Below are 23,496 nucleotides of genomic sequence, written 5' to 3'. Positions count from 1 at the left end.
CTCGGAGAGCATTGAAATGCCCCGAAAACACCGGGTCAGACATCGGCACAAATGGTCCAGCTGTTATGGCTCTGGCCATCTTAGCTCAGCGGTAGAGCAAGGGGATCGTAGACTCCAAGGTCGCGAATTCAATTCTCGCAGGTGGCTGAACTTTTGGCCTTTTGGCTCAAGCCGAGTCAAGCAAGTCAAGCCATCCCCTCGGACCTCTCAAGCAAGTCAAGCCCACGGTTTTGAGGCCTCAAGTCAAGCCAAGTCCAGGCTCCAGACTTGCTTGACTTGCTTGTGGCCACCTCTGCAGACCAAGCGGCTGCGATGCAATTCATGCTGATCTAGATCTGTGCGACTTATGTGTCCACTTGAGACGAATTGAAAGTTAAGGTCGTATGGTTGTACTGTCATTTATATCCCAGCAAATCCATCAGAGAATTTTCTCACGTATGCCGTGTGACGGGCTGCGGCCTTGAACAGCTTTTCTAATTCTGGTGATAGCCATGATCGGACCAGCGATAGGGCCGACGACCGCTGCGACTCATCTCATGTTAGGATTGGAAAAACTAGGGCTGGCTCTCGTCTAACTCGAAAGATTTCTGAGATTCGAAATCGGCCAAGTCGTCCGAGCTTTGGACAAAATTTCGTCATCATCCGGCATTTCCTCATCATCGAATTCTTCTTCCGCATCCGCGTTGCGAACAAGATATCACCCAACGTCGGGACAAACAGGAGAAATACCTATCTGAATCTTCTGGAGCAGGGGCCGCTTCTGCGCCGATCCTCCCTGCTCTGAGTCTGTCCGTATAAAGCTCGGGTTCGATACAGATCGGGCTTGTAAGCTTAATGGTGCACAGATTGCACGTTTGAGAAAACTCTCGGAGCTTGCTACTGGACGGATCGAGAACTGAGCTGCCAATCACATCTGCACTTCGAAAACTTTCGTTCTCAGGCGTTCCATGCATGTATTCGAGTTTGACGCTGGAGTTCGGTCATAATCAAGCTCCCGAGACCACGAGCAAAGTCACCTTGTACAGAAGACCGCAACTCCGGATACCGACACATGTTGTCATTCATCGACCACTCGAAAATTTCAAGATCGGGTATTCTTAATGCAAGAATCGTTGCTGCTAACGGTGCCATACATCAAAGTTACTCGGCATCGACGATCAATTTCGTCGTTCGAGATAGAAATTGCAACCCCGACTCTTCTTGTAGTATCCTCAACTCAGAAGTTCTGTAGCGGTGTTCAAACAAATTCTTCCGTTTGCCAACATATTGCTCCCATCTATCCTGCTTTCGCGTAGTCTAATGCGAGTATTTCATGAGCGAGTAGATACCTCCGAATCGTAACGTCAGGGGCGGTGGAAAGGAAAGTACTGCCGATGGGAAAGCTTGGGGAAAAGCCTGACCGCAGTTCAAGTAAAGACTTCGTTGTTCTTGTGTCAGTCTTTTTCTCGTTCGAAGCGCGCGCATTCGATACTCGTGTAGCTAGGCAATACAACAGACGTCTTGAGAACACCAAGGACACCCCGCCGATCTCCAGAATTAGACCGTATCACACGCTCGAAGCCCACATAATCATCGGAGCAAATACTACAGTAAAAGATACTTTTTCGTTGGCGCCCTGAAAGATCTCGATATCTTCGCGTATCTCGAAAGTCGCTCGTCGATCCTCTAGTGGTAGGTAAGTGACGATCAAAGTCACAAGTTCTGGTACAAGACCGTTGAATGACATTCTGTAACGGTGACCTTCGATCCCTTGAAACTCCTGAATGCTGCTCTGCAATCACCCTGTTCGTGAATTCGGGGCAGTGGACGGGAACAGCGGAACGCCTGTCTACCCGTCAGCGTCTTAGCAGCAGACGAGAATTTGAGTGAACTTCTGACCTTGGCGGTGCTTACTGTGTCACACAAGGTCTTACCAGGCTGAGGCAGCAAGCATGCCACAGAATTGAATAGAGATTTGATGGTCTTCTGCGTACGTGGTGATGGTCTGGTCATGAATAAGCGCTCTGGTCGAAGTTCTGGCTGTCGTATTGGTTTCAATGTAGTAGTTCTTCTTCAATACTTTATCTCTTATCATGTGAACTTTTGGCTGTCGCGTTACATGTGGGCTGGTATCCCTTGCACCAGCTTATCACTACCATTCTTCGTACTCAACCACTCCATGCTCGCCGATGACTATGGACCAAAGCCGTTCTAATTGAGGCCCCATACGCCAACCACGAGGCACTCGCCACAATAGTCGATTATATCGAATTTCGTGAGCCGGGAGTTGCCCGAAGCCTCCGTGTCCACTTGTAAAGAACTGAAAGTCAAGGTCATAGAGATCCCCATCACGACGAATGTTACTAAACCCAGCAGCGAAACTCTCTGCATGTGTCATGTGGCGTGCAGCATGTGCAGCGGCCTCGAAAAGCTCCTCCAGCTCGGAGGTTGGGTAGCTTCGGAAGGTACGGCAAGGCTCACGACCTGCATATCGATCCTCGTGACTGTGATTATAGACGTCTGGAGAACGCTCACCCGTCCCAAAGGATAAATCGGAACCATGGAGGGAAAAGTCATCGTCTGACCTATCGGAGAGGCTTCGATCGTCGTCAGGCAGTCCTTCTTCGTCAGACCCTGGGCTTGCGCCAGGATCGCGCTGTAGGTACCAGCCGCCATCAGGGCGAACGATAGAAAGATCAAGATCAAATGTCTTGAGCAACGGCCAGCTTTCTGCAAGGCCCTTCTGCTCGCCTGCTACCCAGAAAAAGTCGCCGCTAAGGCAAATAGGTCCACTAAGAACAATTCTAACGAGATTGCAAGTCTGAAGATATTTGCGCAAACTCGTACTGAAAGGGTCGAGGGAATCACATAGCAGATTTGCATTACGAAAACCCTCGTTAGGTGGGGAATAATGCATATACCCAAGCTTGAAATTCGACACATTTGGCGTGCGCAGATTGGCTAAATGACGTGAGAACTCTTGACGCAAACGAGATCGTGCGTGTGGAGATCTGCGATTTTGATCATTCAGGTCCCAATCGATGTTCCGTATACTGGGAAACTTTGACGTGAGCATTGCTGCTGCTGCTGGAGCCAAAAGTCTTGGAGTGTCTGCACTAACATGCCATTCTGTGATTTGAGATATTATCGGTAAATCTTCTAATCGTTCCTCAAGGAAGTGTAGATACGAGTACTCGTAGCGATGCGTTAGGAGATCTTTGCGTGCTCCCATATCCGCATCCCATCGGGCCTTAGTAGGATCCGCTCTGTAGGGAAGATCCATAGGAGAGTAAATGTAGTATAATCGTAGCTTCAGAGGCCTGCTCCGAAAATGTTGTAGCATGGAAAAGAGCCTGAGCATACTGCTGGTAAATGCTTCATTGTTGATGCGCTGGTCGAGTTCGCGCTCGAAGAATGCGCATTGCGCCTCTGTATACGTCGGTAGGATGATGGTCAAAGTCAGGTCGCCAATGATATCTCGCCGGCCAGGAGATCGAGGGATGATAATTCGCTCGAAGTCATCGAGCTCCTGCGACGATAACTTTAGATCGGCAAAAAGAGCAGCTTCAACAGACCCACGGAAAGCACTCGAGATCGTAGCATACTTGGACAAGCGTTCTCCAGAAAGTTTCAGGCATGACACGACGATGGACAATAATTCTGGCGCCAATTGAGCGAAGGACATTATGTTGAGAGCACGCGTGAACATCGCGCGTCATACGGCGGTGTTGCGATGTTGCTAGAGGTAGTGCACATTATTTAACCCAAGATCCTCGACTTTTGCCCTGCCCCGTATCCGCTGTGCCGCACTGAACTCCGCCTCGGCCTGAAAAGCATTCGAAATACAGACGGTTGAGCCGAAATAGTTCACGATCGAAGCATACGTTCCGATGTTGCACACCGAGATGGTGCATAGCCCGTCAAGGCAAGCCCGATCGTCACGATGGTCGACGTGCCCATTACCTGACCGACTCAGGCCAAGACACCGACGTCGAGCCCGACGTGCATCAGTAGAAACATCATTCCGCGAGCCAGAGGCCTAATTCCGTTGCAGCAAAAGACTTTTCGATGGAGAACATTGAATCGATTCGAATATAACGATGGGGGAGAAGCTCGACTATCACACTACGGTGGCTGCAAAACAGTCATATACCACATAGCTATTTAGCTGCACAACAGGGTTGAGGTTGGGGAAAGCAAAACGCAGTCTAGAATCTGCAATATCGATGGCAAACAAGCAAGCAGTTTTTTGTTCGTCAAAACTCTTCCACAAACCATTCTTCGTACTTGACGATTCCCTTCTCGCCAAGCGCCCCGGCCCAGATGGTCTCGATGGTGGAATTCATACGCCAGTCTCGCGACACGGTCCACATCAATCGATTCCGCTGAGAATCATCGGACTCCATGCCTGCAGGGGCCTGTGGTCGGCAAGTCATAAACTCAAACCCGAATTGCTTCCTTGGCGCAGGCACATCGAACACAGCGGAGAAACGCTCTACGTGAGGCATGTGGACCGCGCATCGGGCGGCAGCTTCGAGGAATTCCTCAAGCTCCGGGGTAGGTGATGCTCGGAATAGGCGATCAGGCAGGTCGCCCGAACGTGTTTCTTCAGTCACGTGGTCGTACACATCTGGTACAGTCTCGTCCCTTTCAAAGAAAGATTCCTCAGAGCCATTAAACGAGGCATTGTTGTCAGAGCTGTCTGAAAGGACATCGTCGATGTCTGGCAGATCTTCTGGGTCCTCGTATTCTCGTCTCGCCCTGGGATCGCGCTGAAAGTAATATCCGCCATCCGGTCGTACTGGTGAGAGCTCAAGCTCGAAGGTCTTGAGTGCCGGCCAAGCCGACGCGAGTCCTGTTTGCTCACCATCGCCGTCTGACCAGAAGAATTCGGGCCCAAGACAAATAGGTCCGCTGAGATGGACCCATACCAGATTACATGTCTGAAGGTACAGGCCTAATTGTAAACTGAGGGGATCAACCCCATCATCTCTAAGACAGTTTGCATTGCGAAATCCTTCGTTGTTCGGCGATCGAGTCCTATAGTCTAGCTTGAAGTCTGTCATACCCGGAGAGCGTAGACCATTTAGACTTTGGGCGAAGTCATTGCGCAGCTTCACACGCAACTCTGGATATCTGCTGTTGTCATCACCAAACATCCACTCGGCAGCGTCAAGCTTCGGAAGACTCGATGCAAGTATTCCCGCGGCTGCTGGTGCGATGAGTCGATATATTTGTCCATCAATCCTAAGATTTGTGACCCGTGGCACGACGGGCAGGCTCGTCGACTCTCGCTTCAGGAAACTGAGGTACGAGTGCTTATAGCGATCTTCGAACAAATCTTGACGCTTTCTGTTTTCCACGTCTCGACGGTCTTGTGCGCCAGTCTCGCGATGAGAAATGTCTTTTGGAGAGTAGGAGTAATTGATTCGGAGATTGATTGGCCGAGCCGTCGAACCTTCGCGACAGTACGACAGTATTGATAATAGTCTTGTTATGCTTCGGGTGAATGCTTCATTGTTCAGGTGCTTATCAGTCTCCCGCTCGAACAATGCACATTGTTCATCAGTGTATGTCGGTAGTACAGCATGGAAGTCCACGGAGCCCAAGATGTCTCGCCGACCCGGCGATTGAGGACGAACGATTCGCTCGAAGTCGTCAAATTCTTCGGAAGTAAGTCGAAGCTCAGAGAAGGTAATGGCCTCGATAGCAGCACCAAACCCACGTGAGAGACTTGCGTATGCAGACAGGCGGCTGTTTGGCCGCCGCAAATGCGTCACGACCATCGCTAGAAGCTCGGGCGCAAGATCACTGAACGACATCCTGCGAATGTAGTCTCTGACTTTCTCAAAATCTTGAGTTCTACTCTGCGAACATGCGGTTCATGAATGCGAGGCAATCGATGTGAATGATAGACTGACACTGCTGTGCTCGCTGGTGTCTGAGCACCGGACAACCGAATCCTCAACTTTGGGCCTTGACAGCGCTGACTGTGCCGCACTGAGTCTTTCCCGGAATCAGATATCGACCACAAGATGAGAGAGAGGGTGGTGTTGTGTTGATGGGTCCGACGTTTGCGGCACAGTCTCTGGTGCACTAGGGTTCTGCTCTCACCAGCATTTCCGTCGTCTATCATTAAACGCAGCGGCGGGTGCAAGTTGTCACTCTGCATTGACTCGCCGTGTCTACCTGCCCTGATGCCACAGTCCCTCGCGTGTCGACAGCGACATTAGCTACTCTAAGCGGAAGAATATAGATGCTTTGTCACGGGGGAAATACCGACCAGAAGTGCGCACTGTGACTGGTAATCTCCGCGTGCTACACGCAGTCTGATGCCCTTCTAACCTGAGGCAGCCATTATCTCACAACGTGCCAGCAGACAATGAAAGAAGTTGACCTTCGCGACGAAAGTGGAGGATGTCGCAATTCTTCGCACACACACGTCATGACCATTCTTCGTATACAACTACTCCGCGCTCGGCCACAACTTCAGTCCAGAGCCGCTCCAGCTGAGGACCCATACGCCAACCTCGTGGCGCTCTCCACAGTAGTCTGTTTCGTCCTCTCTGAGCGAGGCCCTTGCTCGCAGAACGTTCAGTTCTGCCAGCGTCGAACATAAAGTCGAAATCTGCGTCCCCTGCACGCCGGTAGACACTAAATCCTGCCGCGAATCGTTCCACATGAGCCACACGAGCCGCGAAGCGAGCGGCAGCTTCAAAAAGGATCTCCAGCTCCGGAGTAGGGAAAGTTCGGAACTGACGCACAGGTTTGCGGCCTGCCCTTCGTTCCTCGCGATCATAATCGTATTGCTCCGGTTTGCGTTCGCCTTCTTCAAAGAAAGAGTCTTCAGACCCGTCAAATGAGGAGGAGGGGCCGGAGCTATCGGATAAAGTATCATCGTCATCAGCCTGATGTGGGTCGAAATCCTCATCCTCATCATCAGGGTCTATGATGGCATGAGGGTCACGTTGGAGTTACCAGCCACCATCAGGACGTACAAGGGACAGGTCAATATCAAAGGTTTTCAAAGCTGGCCATCCCGTTCCCAGCTCCGTTTGCAGTGTAGCCGACCAAAAGAACTCGGGCCCAAGACAAATTGGCCCTGTGAGCTGGATCGTGACAAGATCGCAAGTCTGTAAATACAAACGAAGGTGAGTACTCAGAGGATCACAGCCGTCAGCTCCCATGAGATTAGCATTGCGAAATCCTTCGTTGCTTGGTGATATGTTTAGGTACACGAGCCTGAAGTGTCTCAAATTTGGCGTTCGCAAAGCAGTCAGGCATCGAGAAAACTCTTGGCGTAAAGTGGAGCGGAGCTCTGGACGTCTGCTATCATTGTCGTATAGTCCCCAACCGATTTTGTTGAGGTTTGGAAGTTTTTGTGCAAGCATAGCAGCTGCAGCAGGAGCTACGTGTCGATCTACGCCTCCGCGGAAAAATAACTCCGTAACTCGGGGCACAATTGGTAGCTTAACGAAGTCATCTTCCACAAAGCAGAGATACGAGTGCTCGTATCGATGACGAAAAAGGTCGTGGCGCTTGCTCATATCCGCGTCCCATTTGTCCTGGGTCGATGTCGCCCTATGCGGATAATCCGTTGGAGAGTGAAATTGCCATATGTGCAATTCGATAGGACGGGCAGATGTGCATTTAGGACATTGCGACAACATCTCGAAGAGTGTGAAGAATGTTTTGGTTATCGACTCGTTGTTCGATGTTCGGTCGGGCTCGCGCTCGTAGAACGCGCATTCGGCATCCTCATAAGGAGGAAGCAAGACTGTTATCATGAGGACACTGAGAAGCTCTCGTCGACCAGGTGAGTCAGGCTTCACAATCCGCTTGAAATCGTCAAATTCATTTGACCGGAGTGTCAATTTTGCGAACAGGGCAGACTCGATAGCTCCGCGGAAGGCGCTAGAAATTGTCGCATATTTGGACAATTGCCCTCCAGACTCGCGAAGACACGTTACAATAATCGAGAGCAGTTCTGGAGCGAGATCATTGAATGACATTTTGATGAGGGTGCAGGACAATGTGTTGGGCGAACTTGTAGTCGTGAGACCGCGACTTGAGCGGTCCTTGAGATTTGAGCGTCCATTTTCGACCACAGAGAAGTTTGCTGCGCCGCACTGAGGCCGTTTCCATAGGCCAAGAGAGGCTTCGACGACAATTTAGAGCCCGGGCCAAGGGCGATCTCACTAAAGCGTCGCGTCCTGAAGACATGACATTAGTTCATACGGGCCAGCAGACGGAAATACCTGTCATTCGTGTCCAGCATCGACCTCGAGGGAACACGTCGGAATGAACAAGCGGGAGTCAGGTCTGAGAATTCGACTCCTCGCCTGACAGCTTCGTGTACCAGAAACTTGATGGGTGAGCTTTTGATCGACATGAGGGGATAATTTGAGTTTCAGGACCATCGACGTATAGATAAAGCCATTCATATCATGATCATCTCCACCAAACACCAAGACGTTGCATATGTGTGTGCTTTGTGATAGAATATTGCAGCTCGATTTTCGACTCCTCACAGGGAAGGCTACGCCTACATTTCCAAGGCATGTGCTAGTGCCTGCTGAACAAGAATTTCGGTCTCTCCGGGCCGAGCCTCAGTGATTCCTTGTAGGCAGGATCCCCCGGAGCTGCGACCTGATTTTTGTTCGCTTGCACAAACAAGAACCTGTAAGGCCTGAGGCAACATTCTATGTCGGAAGGATTTGTGAACATTCAAAAGACATGTTTCATATCTTGTCGCGATACACAATAAAGACCATTTTCTGGTGACGCGTGTGCTGGCTCCACGATCGCACTCTCCGAAATGTACCATACGAAACTAACATGGTGAGTCTGCGAGTGCGAGTGCGAGTACAATCATCTACATCAACGATAAGCCTGGTATTCCATCATGTGGGGATGCTGAGGAGAGGCGTCCCGGTCATGGACAAGATAAGAGCTCAACATTTGCGTTCCGTTCTTCACGCACTTTGTCGAGCGGAGGTGAGGTTACAGTACACGTTTATGCGGACGGGGATAGTGTCACATCCACCTACAGTAACATTCGTGTGTTGACCTGCCCAAACGGGAGTGGAAAGCCTTGGCGGCCAAGACATCGCGAAGACCAATCAAGACCCGTCGATATGTAACTCAGCAGTTCAACTCCTTCGATACAGTCTCTGCCAAGCTCTTCAACTTTATCGGATAGCTGATGTGGGGATGTCGATCGCCGTCATCTCTCCTTTGCAACCAACCATTGCGCCTCTCTTCCGGGGCCTTATCTACAAGCATCAAGCGCGATCCTGTGGCAATGACTCGAGGTCCGGCTGTCCGGCGCTATGTGATGATGCTCTCTTGTGCAAGGCATTGTTGCGGCTGTTTGATCTGCATGGGAAGACAGATAGCGTTCGATAGCCATACACAATACAGTATCCGCTCTTGGAGATAATGCAGTTCGAGGCGAGGTCATACCAAGAAATCACGATCACACCCAAGACGGTTCTGCCATCGATTCTGGACACAGACCCGCTCAATAGCCTGTCAGCATGCTGTCGACGATCTTTGGGTTGTTCCGATTGAATACAACGGCAATATGCTATAAAGTAGTGTGAAGCAGGTGGCAGAACCGCCTTGAGCACGCCTTATACGAACCTCTATCGCTACGGCCTACATTCGTACATTTCACCCATCATGAAGGTCGGCATTCTACTCGCCGGTGTGCTCGGTACCTCTATGGTAGCGGCCTCTAGACAATTCAATGTCGCCAAAATGGAGAAGATGATGTCGCTCAAAACCCAGCAATGGGCGGAGGCTGCTGCCAATGGCTTGTTCGCCGGATCCCGGAAGTACAAGAAATCCAATGGTGTCACCAAATGCGTCAATGGCTACGCAGGCGAATACATGTGCAACAATGTTGACATGCACGCTTTCCTCTCCCACGAAGATCTCGGTTCAAAGACCCTCGCCGGGAACGACATCTGGGGCTGGACATCCGCGAATGGCCGTGAGTTTGGTATTGTCGGCCAGACCGATGGTGTCGCTTTTGTGGAGATTGTCAGGAACGGCCAGCTGATCTATCTCGGGCGTCTCGATACCTACACGACCCCCACCTCATGGCGTGATATGAAAGTCATCAAGAACCACGTCTACATTGGATCCGAAGCTACAGATCACGGTCTACAGATCTTCGATCTCAGGAAACTCCTCCAAGTTAACCCTAGATACCCGCGTGTGTTCCTCAACGCTGTGGACCTCACCGCCCACTATGCGGGCTTCGGTGCCTCTCACAATATCGTCGCTCATGAGGAGACCGACATGATCTACGCCGTCGGTGGTCGCAATGGTGCCAACAGCCGCAATACGCCCTGCGCGGGCGGTCTGTTCATGGTTGATGTTTCCGATCCTGCCAACCCAACGTCTCCGGGCTGCGTTGGCGCAGGCGGCTATGTTCACGACGCACAGTGCGTCATCTACAAGGGCCCTACCACCGAGTTCGTCGGCAAGGAGATCTGCTTCGGATACAATGAAGACACCCTGACCATCTACGACGTTACCAACAAGTCTGCCGTGGCCATCATCAGTGAGACGCCATATGTCGGCAACGCGTACACTCACCAGGGCTGGTTGATCGATGACACCATGACCCACCTGTTGTTGGATGACGAGTTGGATGAGCTTGAAGGCGAAGGTCCGCCAGCCGGTGAACTCGGTGGAGGCGTGAACCGCACGACAGTAAGTTTCACTCCAAGATCTTTTCCACAAACCAAGCATGGACCTAACTTGACCACAGACCTACCTCTTCGACGTTTCCGACCTTCATGCTCCCAATAACACGGGCTTCTACCAATCTCCCGCCAAGTCCATTGACCACAACCAATACACCCTAGCCGGTCTCTCCTACCAGGCGAACTACGGCAGCGGTCTACGTATCATTGATGTCAGTGGCGTACCGCAAGATCCCACTGGCGGCAATATTGTGCAAACGGGATTCTTTGATTGTCATCCCGAGGACGATGCGACTGGTGGGGAGGTTGCGTTCTTGGGTACGTGGAGTGTGTATCCGTATTTCAAGAGCGGGTATATCCTGCTGAACAGCATTGAGCGAGGCGTTTTTGCGTTGAAGTACAACGGGAAGAAGGCAGCATTTTGAAAATGGAAAAGGATGTAAAATACTGGTCGCAAGATTAACAAGACACAAGTCGATGTACTGCTCGACGACCGTTTCTGAGGGGAGGCTCCGAAGGGACGATTAACGAGGCAGGAATTTGATGCCAAGATATGATATTTTTCATCCGCGACGATGAACGTCGATCCGCAATAGCTGAATACAATTTTTCAAAGGGATTTTCACAATCTTTGCCTCATTCGGCGCTTCCTACATCCCGCGACCACATCGTGTTGTAGAAACAACAATTTGGCCCGTCGAGCGAATTCTGCATCGCGCTCAAGTCTCTCAAGCACGATCCGCTCTCCACAGACCATAACCTCCAGATCACCATTCGGACGCCGAGGTAGTATAGTAATCTCGCCCGTGGGAATTGACCGGCCGAGATATGGCTCGCGTACAGCGACCGGTACTCCCAGACCTTGTCCCCAGTCTGAAGATACCACCTCGGGAATGCGCGAGTGGTCAGTGACCAACAGGTCGATTGGGCCTCGCGGGACTACCCCTGGAGAGACCGGGGCGCTCCGTGTCAAGGCCAGCATACTCTTGTGATCCTCTTCATTCCATGTCTCGTTAGCCTTGCGAATCTTTTCCGCCATCGATGCAATTGTATTGAGTCTATTGTCTTCCGTTGCAAGCGGGGCTGAGCAACGTGCTAAGTCTACGCACGCAGGTAAGTACTGATCAGGAAGTGGTGGGTCCACTCTGCGACGTATATCGAGGGCAAAAACAATGGAAGAGCTCTTTGGAGGCACACGCGATGTTGCGTCCGACCTCGAGAGCATGTATTTGGCAGTGACGAACCTCTCCCAGAGGAATGCTGTAAGTATGTCCATGGAAGAGAGCCGAATCTGGCCCTGAGATATGGAAGAGATACTCTGCTGCAGATCCTTCACGATAGCTCGAGAAAATCGCCAGATTCCCGTGATCGGGACGCGTTGATTGATCTCGACTTGTGATGGTGCTGGTGGTAAATATGCAAGTGGTATGATAGAGCCCATGTCTTCGAGCGTGGACAGAATCGTTGGATCGACAAGAATCCAGAGCGGCAGAACGCGGCTGGTATTCATTGCTCCATCTGTATCCCGAGGTTTCGCTTTCTGAGCAGGAAAGCGGGCTCTGTCGGATAGCTCACGCCAGAGAGATGGAGGCATGGGACTGATGGGTCTCCCCTGCAGCTTAGCCTTGGATACTTCAAGAGTCTCCCTGGCCCACGTCTCAACGATTCCTCGATACATCACCATGTCGGCTACTTGATGGGAGAACGCGAACGTCAAGATATGACCGCCCTGTACGCGCGAGAGCTGAGATATGAAAGGGGAGTGCCCATCTCTCTCCAGGGCAAAAGGGTCCGGTCGAAGAGCGCGCAGTCCATCCGAATCTCCATCGGCATAAGGGAAATTCGACTTTTGCAACTCTTCGAAGCTGGGAAAGTCATGATCCCCACTAAGGTCTGCGAAGAAGAATTGTGTGCCGGCATGGGGCGCTGGCAAGATCTCAATTCGACAGGCGCCACGATGATCAGATTTTAGTCTTCCAGCGAGGACAGGATATCGGTAGAGCAAGCGAGCGAGTCCTTGCGCAAGTTTGGTGAATAAGCTGATGGAATCGTCATCGTCTTGCAGTGGGAAGAAAACTGTTGGAGCTGGCCAGACACGCGCGCATAAATTCTCGATGGCGAAGCATTCAATCGTCTCAGGCGTTATTTCTGTAACGGGCTGGACCCACGAGGAGCCAAACCTTGAGTTTCGCTGTCGCGGAAAGACTTGAGATTCGGTACTCATTTGTGAAGCCTTTGCAATGTGTCTTGGAAATGATCGAATGCAACTTGTCATTCAGGTGAGGCTGGAGAAAAAGTAGATGGGCGCGGATTTCTGACAACAGCTTAGCTCAATGAGAGCGCCTGTGAACCCAAGGAAATCATGTTGAGGAGTTATCACAGCGAGATAACTTCAGTCTGTAGACACATATCCGGTTTGGGACAGATACGCCCTCGACGTGATCGTACGCTTCGGCCATGGTATGTCCTTCGAACTTGACCGTAACTTTGTGATGGTTCAACGGGCACTAGCGAAATGAATGACCATGGATAGTCCGACTACCGTTGTCGCCCTGCATGAAGGAGACGCAACATCGTCATGAGGCTCACTTCTATCGTCATCGCTGATCAAAGGTCTCAGTGCGGATCTTGCCTGCCTGATGACCAGCTCCTTACCCTGAACACAAGAGATACAGAGAGCTTTGCTGGTCGACAAAATGATTTCCACGTCCAGGCCGATGTCTACATTCGACCGCGATGTCATCATCGCGGCTCAGAACCGTGTAAGACTTCCATGAGAGTGATAATCTCACGTGATGGTGCAGGTCCTACGATCAGGTTCGGCCGTTGCTAGCACAGATCGAGAGGCTAATAGACGAAACGGTCGCATTGACCGTCGCGGAGCCAAGACGCCGGTTGTTCACCGGCTTCGGCACATCCTGAAGATCATCATTCCTCAACGCGCGCCACACGCACGTGCTTGCCGCACTAAGACCCTTATCCAAACCGTCATCCTTCAACCATTCAACACACTCGACGAAAACAACCCGAAACGGGAAAATGCAGGGATCACCAACCGAGAAGTGATGATGCTCAGCACCGAAGTGAAGCCCGTCTAGTAAGCTTAGTCGGTGATGAATCGCGGCTATCGTGTCAAAAAAAGTCTGATCACCAGAATATCCCGTTGAAACAGTTTTATCTATGGTTCGGCGCCAGCAACGTACTTTACCATGTTCTTTCGCACTCGTACAAGGCAGCTACAACGGTTCACAGGACAAATTCCAGACTCGCGAAACTCTAGTATATCGGACGTAGGCTCGTACCGCATGATTGGTTGCCTCAAGCGTATCAGACTACCCTGAACTGGATATCACGTATCTTACACTAAGATATGCTAAAGCAGCGTAGGCACGATATGCACAGTGATCGTAGCGCATTGGGCGCGGCATCTCAACAACGATGGCGGTGGGCACGTGTAACATGCTAAGAGCTGTAGAGAGTTTGGACGTGAACGTGCGTTGCCATAATCATGTGTCGGTGGACATGCGCTGCATGGCTGCTTGATTCTACATAGCCTTATTTGGAAGCTGAGGATGGGCAATCGCGCGCAATTCTGTGTACACATCATCCTCAAACAGAAGAGAGAGTTTCACACCCTCGTTGTCTAGACAGTGAGGTTGATCACCTACACACTGCAATACGATGGATACACTCATGACCACAATCAAGCCCGCTGATCGCGAGTTGGGTAAGACGATAAAGCTCAACGCTATCGATCAAATCGCTCCGCGAGACTACGTTACCATATATTATTTCTTCTCCCTCCCACAAGATGTCGACATTCTCGCTGTTTACCGAATCCTGGAGCAAGGGCTGCTCCGCACCTCGCGAGAAATCCCAGAGCTGATGAGCAGCGTCTGCAGAAGTCGCAATGAACGTGACGAGCTGGAATTGTGTTTCAATCACGACTCCGCCGCAACTATATGCCTGAAAGACTACACGAAGCCCAACCTGCGTCAGCGATGGATTCCCGGAAGTTTCAAGGACCTTGAGCAGTCTCATTTTGACCTCAACATGTTACCACGCGAGCACGTCCTTGCTCAGACAGAATTCCCAGATCGGAGCTGGCAAGCGAGTCTTGTAATGCAAGCAAATTTTATCGATGGCGGACTGATACTTACCGGATGTCTTCATGTAAGTGTGTTCGAGTTTTGATATCATCGTGCAGCAATATAGCCTGACTTCTTCTACTTTAGCATACGATCTGTGATGGTACCGGGACCCTACTATTCTGGAAGACCCTCGGACGAAATGTATCGGACGTCACTGCAGGACTACAGTTTGTGTCAGAATCCAGCGCAAGTGCTCAATTATCAAATCGTCTGGCCATTTTTAACCCAAGGCCAAGTGGCACTGTCTGCGACTTCCCTGGCTGGAAATTGGCCTGCGAGGGCGAAACAGTATCGGGAGTCTCTCGATATGATATTCATCAGTACCCCAGCGTCAAATTTGCAAGCTACTTCATCTCCGCGGCAAACATCAGCAGATTGATCGCCATGCTGTCTACGGGTTCAGCTCAAAGGCCGTCGCCCACCGAAGCCATCTGCGCATTTATCTGGCGCAACGTTGTCAAAGCACGAAACATAAACGCCGACGAATTCCCAGAGTCTAGACTATCGATACCTGTCAACACGCGGACAAGGATGCAAAATCCTCTGTGCTCACCCAGATATTGGGGTAACCTTTCGGAGCCTAACGCGGTTCGTGCATAGCTAGATGCATTTTCGACTTCTCGACGTGTCAAACTGATCAAATCATCTCCGCAGGTTGCGCGCATGCCAATTCGATTACTTTGTGGACCAAACCCGTGGCCTATCAAGCCCGCTTCCAGCGAGACAGAATCTCGTAACGATGCCATCGCCTCAGATCAAAGTCCAGAGACTTCGCCTCTACTTTCAACAATCAAGCAAATTAAACAGGCAATCAGGAGTGTCGACAATGCTGCTGTCCGACGTCTCGTCAACCTCATTCAGCACATGCCACAAGCTACCTCATTGACATGGGATGTCAACCGCTGGCCGGGCCCCGATATGCTCATCGTCTGTTTACACTCCATTGGTTTCGGACCCATTGATTTCGGACAGGTACTAGGTGTCAGCTCTGCATACCGCTGCAGCGTGGGTATCCCAAAAGGAAAACCTGATGGTCGTTGCATACTAATGCCGACAAGAAAAGGCCTAGGAGAGGGTCTTGAGGTGATGATGCAATATGACACAGAAACATTGCAGAGATTGGCTCAATGTGGAGAGTTCAATGACCTATTTCAGAGGTTGAACTGGGCACGGCGATGCCATTTCGATACCATTCTCGATCAAAAGTACAATAATTTTCGACACATACCCATTACACTGTGCATAATCTAGCGAGATCAGACATTTCATGATAGATTTTGCTGCGTCATAATCGCAAGACGTGTGGCGATCTGCTCCCTCTGCTCCACGCATACCTCAACATCCTGTTCGAAGATCCGTTGCTACTCGATTTACCCCGGAGCGGGGATTGCTGATAGCATGAAAATTCTCCAGAGAAGCATTTTGCTGCCCGCACAATTTGACTAAGTCATGCATCGCGCACGTGGTGGCAGCAGGGACGCTGGAGCTTCGTCGGAATCGAGGCAAAACTGTACTCGAGTACTCACTATTTATGTCGATAGGAGAAAGGAGCTCGTCGTATCAGGAAGTCGTCGCGTTGAGTGGAGAGACGGATGGGGGAAAATGTAGCGTATGCTAGCTTCTTGTGGAAAAGCCTCCCGCGTTCCGTCACGCCTTGCCACAAGGGGTATAGAAATCCGAAAGTCAGCACCCATATGGTCCATCGCGGAAGTTCCCATAGTTTCTGTAAAGCTTAATCTTATCTCAAGCCTCACAAGCACCAGGAACAAGCCAATTCTCTCCATTCTCGGCCTCCCCGCAGCCTCCATGTGGTCAGGTCCAGCCCAATCGAGGTGCCATGTTGAGGTGTTCTTCGCTCAATGCAGGAATCACGCTGCACAGCTCTGACATGAATGGAATATTTTGCCGATACCTGCTCCTCTAAGCTGGAAATAGGCGAGTTTATACAATTCCGTCCAAGAGGCGTTGTCGATGATCATGACAAGACCAGATCTGATGACGGCCTTCTAGGAATAAGGAGGGCTCCGCTCATATGCGCCCCACAGCCCTACACATGTGCTTGGACACGCCAGCATTTCGTGGCTGAATGCAATAAAACATATGCATGTACCTCGGAAAGGCACGTTGATGTCCCATGATGCTTCATTCGCGGTCCGGCCTTGCAGCAATGCAAATCAGACTCTTTGAAGTGCAGATGGCGGTTGAAGGACATGAGGGGTAGACGAACATAAATTGCTCAAAGTTTCCATCAATCTGATCCGACATCACTTTGTTCGTTCTTTCGCATAGCCGAATTTGCGCACCCATTATTCTACCTTGACTAGACGCTCATTGCTTCTGTCGCCATGCTTCGTCTCACAGCTTTGGTGCCGGCTCTCGCCGCTCTAGCTGCTGCCCACTCGTCTTATGGCAGCGCACCGCCCTCCTCCTCGCCCACTCCAAGCAGCTACCCTGTGCCGAAGTATGGCGGCGCGCTTCCCAACTATGGTGCACCTCAGTGCTTGGAATCTGCGACCATAAACGCGCCGGTCAAGGATTGCGCTGGCACCTATACTTTCCTCGGCTCCAAACTTTTCAAGGAAGGAGCATTCGATCCTGCCCGATGCGCCGCTGCCTGCGATGCCAACACCAAGTGCGCTGCATTTGGTACTTACATTTTGACTACCACCGACAGGTCCGGTGCCTCAACAGTACAGGGCCAGAAGTGTGCCTTCTACACTTCGTACTGGGACGGAAAGAAGTACGGCAAGAACACTGGCACCTACAACGACAGCGCCGGTACGAAAAACACTTTCAGCTCCAGCTTCTTCTACAGTCGTGCAGACCGACAGCCCATTTGCAAGATCGACACCTGTGTCGCGCCGCCAGTCGTCCCTGGCTACAAGGACTTTACCCCAATCTTTGGTACCTGGGAGAACGGCGAGATCGGTATCAACAATGGAGTAGTTGGATATGGTGTTTCGTCAGATATTGAATTGCCTTTCTCTGTCGGTATCGGAGGACAGCTTGGTTCTACGGTCACTGTCGGTGTCGATGGTTACATAAATATTGCCGGCAATACCCTTAACGCCTTCACGGGCCAGGGAGGCGGATTGTACCTCTACGGCGGAGTTCCCAACGGCGACGATGGTCTCTTCTACCGCGTCGCTGGTGTTCCCGGAGCTCGCACTGTGGTCTTCTCATGGTACGCTGGTACACTCAACTTTGGTCACAACCAGAACCATTTCACCGTCACGCTGTTCGAGAACCTTCCGGGCTACGTGCAGTACAAGTACTACGACATCATCGAGGACCCCTACCCGAATGCTCTGGTCGCTGTCCAAATCGGCGGGTCTGCGAAAGTCTTGCTCCCGGCCCAAGTCACAGTCGCTGTCGGTACACAGGTTTCAATCTATGCTCCTGGCTCGCTGGACTCCGTGAAATACCAAACAGCGCTATTCAACCGTGTCGACTGCTGCACCACCAACACTTTCCACAAGTGGCACGTCTGTACCGAGTTCCAACCGCCTGTTCCCGACAGCCTTGCTCCGGCTCATGCATAGATCGAGAACATTTTCTCCGACCATCTCAGAGAATAGATATCATTATAAATCAAAGAGTCGCTGGAGGTTCTATCGGAGGCGCTGCCGTGTTGCTGCCGACTTCTCTCATTCCCAAGGTCATGATCAACTTTGCGAGACCTGATCGTGTGTGCCAGCCCTTTTTCTTTGCATGTGCTATCTCCCCCTTCACTCTAATGCATATACCTCAGATCGATTCCTGTGTCCATGAAATGAACCCAGGATTAGGTGACACGAGATCTACGAGTGACATATGAAGGTTATGACGAAGGCATTTTAACGTAGTTTTTAAGCTTGTTGTCAGGCGTTCATGTTCCCCACGCCAAGGAGACAGAGTATCGGTAAGCGCAAAGGCAGAGAAGAACAAGCTTGTTCAAACTTCGGGACTAGCTCACGCAGCGGGAGAGCAAATCAGCTCCCGGAGCTCGGCCCATGGCGGCATCTCAGATCATGTAAGACTCGGCACATAAAGCTTCGGCCCTTGCAACTTTGTCGAACGCCAGTGTTGCTTTTATTTTCCCGCGAAATAATATCACGGCCCGGGCGCCACTATTTTGAGCTAAATTCTTATAGGACAACCCTTTCGTAATGACCTTTGGAACGATGTTCTTCGGCAAGGCCAAGACTCCGCCCGCGAAGGTGCCCACCGATAAGGTGGTGCCCTTACCGACTTTTGACAATACATTCATGCTGACCACCTTTGTCCTGCATTCCATGGTTGTCTTCGACACGCCTTTAGATGCTGATAGACTCACAAGTGCACTTTCTGCTCTTGTGCAGCGAAAGGGTTGGGAGAAGCTATCTGCCCGTCTGCGGAAAAACGTAAATCGTTCACATGGGATGCGATTGAGAGGCGCCGTTGTGCTAAGATGATGTCAGGCATCTGGCCATTTGGAATACCACGTGCCTTCAGAATTCTCAGCAGAACGACGTCCCATTACTCACACTCACGTGCAACATGACTTTCCCATTTCAGAGCATCCTGTTGCTTCGCAGCTGCCAAAACCCACCGCGAACCCGGCTATCGTCGCAGATGCAGAGACTTTCGAATCTCTTTACCTGGGGCCTGACAGTCCCTTGAAGCGCGAAGACTATCTCCTCTCGGATAAATCAATACTCGGTCTTCACATTCTCTCATTTGTCGATGCCACGATTGTGGTCGTGAACTGGCTTCACATCGCATTCGATGCAATGGGAAAACGAGCAATCGTTGACGCATGGCTCTTGATGTTGCAAGGGCGTGAAGACGAAATCCAAGAACCTGTTAGCCTCGAAGCCGATCCTCTGCAAGTGCTTGGCCACGAGCCGAGCGAAGCACATTCGTTAGCGGATATCCAACTTGGGATTTTTGGTCAAATTGGCTGGGCGCTGAACAATGCTTATGACATGTTCATTCGTCCACAGAAAAATTATGTGCTGTGCATTCCAGGGCAATTCCTTCGAGATCTAAAAGCACAAGCTTTGAAAGAATTGGCTGATTCGCTCCCGGATAAGAAGGATCATTTCCTGACCGATGGCGATATTCTGGTAGCCTGGCTTAGTCGCCTGACTGTTTCGCACTACAGCCCAACATCGACTCGAACGGTGAACGAGACCATGTACCGAAACTTTGTATAGAGATTACTAACAGTGGATGCAAGGTCGCCTTACAAAACGTCTTTTGTATACGCAAGGCCTTGAGTGGCACTGTGTTGCCATCGGGGCAGCCCTACGTCTCCAACGCCATCAACTTTTTCAATGTCATGTTGACCGTTCGAGACCTCCTACAGAAGCCTCTGGGCTACGCAGCCCAGCGAGTTCGGCACGCGATTCAGACACAGACTAGCCAAGGACAAATCGAAGCGTACTGCAAAATGGTGCGTGGTACTGGAGAGGCGAAATTTCCGCCATTTTTTGGCAACATGAGCAGTAAGTAGTGATAACATTTATTTTTGACACTTATATTGAGCAAGAAGTCCGAGTTGACATGGTCGTAGTGCACCAAGCAACGTTCTCGAATTGGCAGAAAGCGGAATTCTACAACGTTGACTTTTCTGCCGCTGCGAGCACGCCCTGCGACCATCCAGTGAGGCCGGTCTACATTCAAAACGTTCAGGGGCCATTCAAGTTCACCGAACTTTACTTGATCACAGGTCAGGACTCTCTAGGAAACTACTGGGTGTCTTCTTCCAGGGTTACGGCCTATTGGGATTCGGTGCGCCGAGCTCTGGAGCGTGGCAATTACATGTTTGAGAAACGATCGTGACGGATGTTCTGACTCTTCCGAGAGACGGCTTCACTTAGGTTTAGTTTGACCAGGGGAAACTGACTACGATATAAATGACGGGTGGCGCTGAGCTCATAGTCGTTGCTGTCAACATAATGGAACTTTATACATCAGGCTCATTGTCTTCCATCCCGAGAGTAAGAGCTCGCTTCGCCGTGACATGGGCATCCAGATTGGGATGCCTTTTGGAGAGTCAGGTAGGGTGAATAAATCCTGTGTATACATGGTGTCAGGAATGCTCTTTTGTGAGAGATATGCCAATTCCATCAAATACAGAATGGACAAAGGGATGTAGAGCTCCTTGCTGCGCATTTGCACGGGCTGTAGCCAACGTTGTTTGATCTCGATAAGGTTTTGGTCGAACCAAGTCTGGAAATGAGCCGTGATTTCGGGTGGCAATTGTTTAAGCTTCCATGGCGACTCCCTGTTGCCGGGTTGTTCTCTCGCAACGTAACCCAGGACCCTGATCGATCCATTGCTTTGCGGCTGAATGGCAAGTGGGAAATGATATTGTTCGTCGAGCTGGCAAAGCCATGTCTGGGCATGGTATTTCCAAAACCATTGGGCGCGACCATGGAGCCACAGTCTGAACTGGTAATTGTAGGTACTGTTGAAGGAGGCGGAGGAGACGTAAGAGAATGTCTTGCCAGCCGTCACTCCATCATCCGTGGATCCTAGTTCCATTCCAGTCTGCGTCTCGATCCGAGTATGGGGCACAGACACCGCTACATTGATTGTGCAAAGTTTAAATGCCTGGAGCGCAAATTTGGCAGTCATGAGATCAGCCCCTTGTTCTCGAGCAAACTGTTGGAAATGCGAGCTGACCCATTCGGACTCCAATGGCGATCTATCATCGATTGACGCATCGTAGAACAATGCAACAACGTCAGTCGGGATGATTTCAAGCGCCCATGCGAGCCATCGAACCCAACTCAGCATTGGCTTCTTTTTGATTTTCCTGTCAGAAAATCCCTCGGCCAAGATGAGGTCTAGGACTTTCAAGAAAAGAAGCCAGAGGTCCATTGTATAGTCTACTCTGATTTGAGCGGTCAGCGACTTGGGATCCAGAAGACCAAGTAGGCCGAAAATACGATCCCTTGGTTCAGAGCAAGATTGAAGACAGTAACGATGCAGATTCGCGACAAGTGACTCTGGCGCACCGTTGACTCGCGAGAGACCATCGGACGGGCGGGCTCTTTCAACCATCTTCATAAACGGCCCTTGTTTCGTTGAAGCTTCGGCCAGGCTCTCTGAAGGATATTCTCTCCCGTACACAAGGCTTATCTGCTTCAGGATATTGAGGAATTCGTCATCAACAAGGACGTTTCCCGCAATGACCTGAAGCCCGTTACGAGCAAGATGAATTTCCTGGACGATCCACAGTCGTGACCAATATGGATGGGCACATATTTGCTTCATGTAAGCGCGTAGCCTCATATAATTCTGGTGTTTGATGCCATCGTTTGCTTTCCAAGAACTGCCGAGAGCTTTATCGACCGCCCAGCAACGGATCGAATATTCCAGTGATGAGTAGTCAGAATTCCGAATATTTAGCTTACCCTCTTGCTCAGCATTTCTATAGATCTGCCGCACATTGTCAAGAAGACTTTGGGTGAGAATTTCCCGCTCGCTGGCTTCTCCAAGCCATACAAGGACGCGACGTGCGCCTCGATATATGGAACTCATGGCGGCAACTTGCCGCGCTTTCTCGGCCAAATCTTCTTGGTTAATGCATAATGCATCAATCCAGATGTATTCGCATTTGTCCGGTATAGCGGTCTTGCTGTAGTGCAGAATGAAACGCATTAGGTTTTCACGCACAGGTAGCATAGTTTCTCCCACTCTAATTTGATGCACCTTGTCTGGTGAGCCCCACATGTAGGAGAGTGCCTCATACTTGCCTTGGACGTCCGCCCAATCGAAGACCGAAACTTCGAGATGCGGTATGGTGTCATCTGATCCTGGCGACATTCGGAGAAGTCGAATGTGAAGCTGATCTCGGAGAAGCAGGTTTTCGGCGGCATCCTGCGCCAGAGTCTCCCGCACAGACATTGCATGCGTTGTTCAGTTGAAACCGGAAAATTGAGGCGGTCGGCGTGAAGTAGCGACCGATGGATGCTGCCGAATGCTTCGCATGACGCGACCCGAGAAGCAGATCTTGCTCCGGATCGGATGACGGCTTTGATGAAGGCCTGTCGACGCACGCGTCGCTGGCTCAAGACCTCGTCATGTCGCAATACGCAGAGCGGCTCGCTTCTCCGCCCGCCAGTCCTACTTCTGAAGTTGGTACGAAACCATGACAGTATTGTTAAGGGAGTGTCCTTGTCCGGGAAATGGCATTTCACATCGTGAATGACACCAGAGGCCCACTGGCGGCGCCCGGATGGGGTCCGCTCGCTGGGGCTTGGCAATTGAGATCATCATCCTGGACACTATAATGTTTAGAAGTCTCACGAAGAAATCATTGCTTCTCTCCCGGATATGCTTCTGGACGCTCGGGAAGTACAATCGCGCTCATCTCGATATATCAATCTCTCCTTTGGTCTTTTCACAAATCCAAAGCAAGGGTAAGCAGCAGCGCTAGCATAACATCCAACTCCTCATGCTCCCGCCCCCTCTCTCTACAACGATGAAAACAGTAACTTGGGAAGATCAAGCTGGTCACCACAAAGCATAGCATTTTCGATGCATGAACTCTGCCCTGCATGAAAACATGATATTGCGAACGAACAACATGTCCAGTGGCGTGCACACTCTCGGACAATTGTTAACAAGATTCAACAGTACACCAAAACGCCACAATGCCGGGTCAAAGGTGCGCT

General features: G+C 50.8%; 10 protein-coding genes and 1 non-coding gene across 11 annotated transcripts; 5 read left to right on the top strand and 6 right to left on the bottom strand.

The window, feature by feature from the left end:
* Window positions 1–74: 74 nt before the first annotated feature.
* On the top strand, window positions 75–147 carry K489DRAFT_t65. The gene has a single exon. It is a non-coding gene; the product is annotated as a tRNA-Thr (tRNA).
* A 57-nt stretch (window positions 148–204) lies between these two features.
* Window positions 205–1,215, bottom strand: K489DRAFT_384905 (uncharacterized protein). Its single transcript, XM_033605968.1, has one exon. The coding sequence runs from the start codon at window positions 951–953 to the stop codon at window positions 657–659; it is 297 nt and encodes a 98-aa protein (XP_033455516.1). The 5' UTR covers window positions 954–1,215; the 3' UTR covers window positions 205–656.
* Window positions 1,216–2,131: 916 nt separating this feature from the next.
* K489DRAFT_413764 (uncharacterized protein) lies at window positions 2,132–3,664 on the bottom strand (the record flags this gene model as incomplete). The annotated part of the gene is made up of 1 exon (XM_033608084.1): window positions 2,132–3,664. The coding sequence occupies one exon, from the start codon at window positions 3,662–3,664 to the stop codon at window positions 2,132–2,134; it is 1,533 nt and encodes a 510-aa protein (XP_033455515.1).
* A 450-nt stretch (window positions 3,665–4,114) lies between these two features.
* K489DRAFT_95163 (uncharacterized protein) lies at window positions 4,115–6,135 on the bottom strand. The gene is made up of 2 exons (XM_033609064.1): window positions 6,094–6,135; window positions 4,115–5,985 (listed from the first exon to the last, which is right to left on the bottom strand). The coding sequence occupies exon 2, from the start codon at window positions 5,799–5,801 to the stop codon at window positions 4,236–4,238; it is 1,566 nt and encodes a 521-aa protein (XP_033455514.1). The 5' UTR covers window positions 5,802–5,985; window positions 6,094–6,135; the 3' UTR covers window positions 4,115–4,235.
* Window positions 6,136–6,775: 640 nt separating this feature from the next.
* On the bottom strand, window positions 6,776–8,115 carry K489DRAFT_95161 (uncharacterized protein). The gene has a single exon (XM_033609063.1). It carries the CDS (start codon window positions 7,989–7,991, stop codon window positions 6,954–6,956), a length of 1,038 nt encoding a protein of 345 aa, XP_033455513.1. The 5' UTR covers window positions 7,992–8,115; the 3' UTR covers window positions 6,776–6,953.
* A 1,548-nt stretch (window positions 8,116–9,663) lies between these two features.
* Window positions 9,664–11,122, top strand: K489DRAFT_327715 (uncharacterized protein; the record flags this gene model as incomplete). The annotated part of the gene is made up of 2 exons (XM_033602012.1): window positions 9,664–10,704; window positions 10,763–11,122. 2 exons carry the CDS (start codon window positions 9,664–9,666, stop codon window positions 11,120–11,122), a joined length of 1,401 nt encoding a protein of 466 aa, XP_033455512.1.
* A 197-nt stretch (window positions 11,123–11,319) lies between these two features.
* On the bottom strand, window positions 11,320–12,921 carry K489DRAFT_364876 (uncharacterized protein; the record flags this gene model as incomplete). Its single annotated transcript, XM_033602707.1, has 1 exon — window positions 11,320–12,921. The coding sequence occupies one exon, from the start codon at window positions 12,919–12,921 to the stop codon at window positions 11,320–11,322; it is 1,602 nt and encodes a 533-aa protein (XP_033455511.1).
* A 1,457-nt stretch (window positions 12,922–14,378) lies between these two features.
* On the top strand, window positions 14,379–16,099 carry K489DRAFT_405042 (uncharacterized protein; the record flags this gene model as incomplete). The annotated part of the gene is made up of 3 exons (XM_033607141.1): window positions 14,379–14,870; window positions 14,933–15,436; window positions 15,503–16,099. 3 exons carry the CDS (start codon window positions 14,379–14,381, stop codon window positions 16,097–16,099), a joined length of 1,593 nt encoding a protein of 530 aa, XP_033455510.1.
* A 1,094-nt stretch (window positions 16,100–17,193) lies between these two features.
* K489DRAFT_413758 (uncharacterized protein) lies at window positions 17,194–18,390 on the top strand (the record flags this gene model as incomplete). Its single annotated transcript, XM_033608083.1, has 1 exon — window positions 17,194–18,390. The coding sequence occupies one exon, from the start codon at window positions 17,194–17,196 to the stop codon at window positions 18,388–18,390; it is 1,197 nt and encodes a 398-aa protein (XP_033455509.1).
* Window positions 18,391–18,917: 527 nt separating this feature from the next.
* K489DRAFT_384899 (uncharacterized protein) lies at window positions 18,918–20,798 on the top strand. Its single transcript, XM_033605967.1, has 4 exons — window positions 18,918–19,230; window positions 19,288–19,992; window positions 20,049–20,316; window positions 20,385–20,798. Exons 1-4 carry the CDS (start codon window positions 18,997–18,999, stop codon window positions 20,651–20,653), a joined length of 1,476 nt encoding a protein of 491 aa, XP_033455508.1. The 5' UTR covers window positions 18,918–18,996; the 3' UTR covers window positions 20,654–20,798.
* A 1,229-nt stretch (window positions 20,799–22,027) lies between these two features.
* K489DRAFT_327709 (heterokaryon incompatibility) lies at window positions 22,028–22,645 on the bottom strand (the record flags this gene model as incomplete). The annotated part of the gene is made up of 2 exons (XM_033602011.1): window positions 22,028–22,140; window positions 22,234–22,645. Coding segments are annotated over 2 exons (525 nt in total), but the record flags the coding sequence as incomplete, so codon positions are not given.
* Window positions 22,646–23,496: the final 851 nt, after the last annotated feature.

This window comes from Dissoconium aciculare (assembly GCF_010015565.1).
Source record: "Dissoconium aciculare CBS 342.82 unplaced genomic scaffold K489scaffold_18, whole genome shotgun sequence".
In the NCBI taxonomy this organism is placed as follows: Eukaryota; Fungi; Ascomycota; class Dothideomycetes; order Mycosphaerellales; family Dissoconiaceae; genus Dissoconium; species Dissoconium aciculare.
Note: the sequence above shows the minus strand (reverse complement) of the source record. Positions and strands in the feature narration are given on the sequence as shown.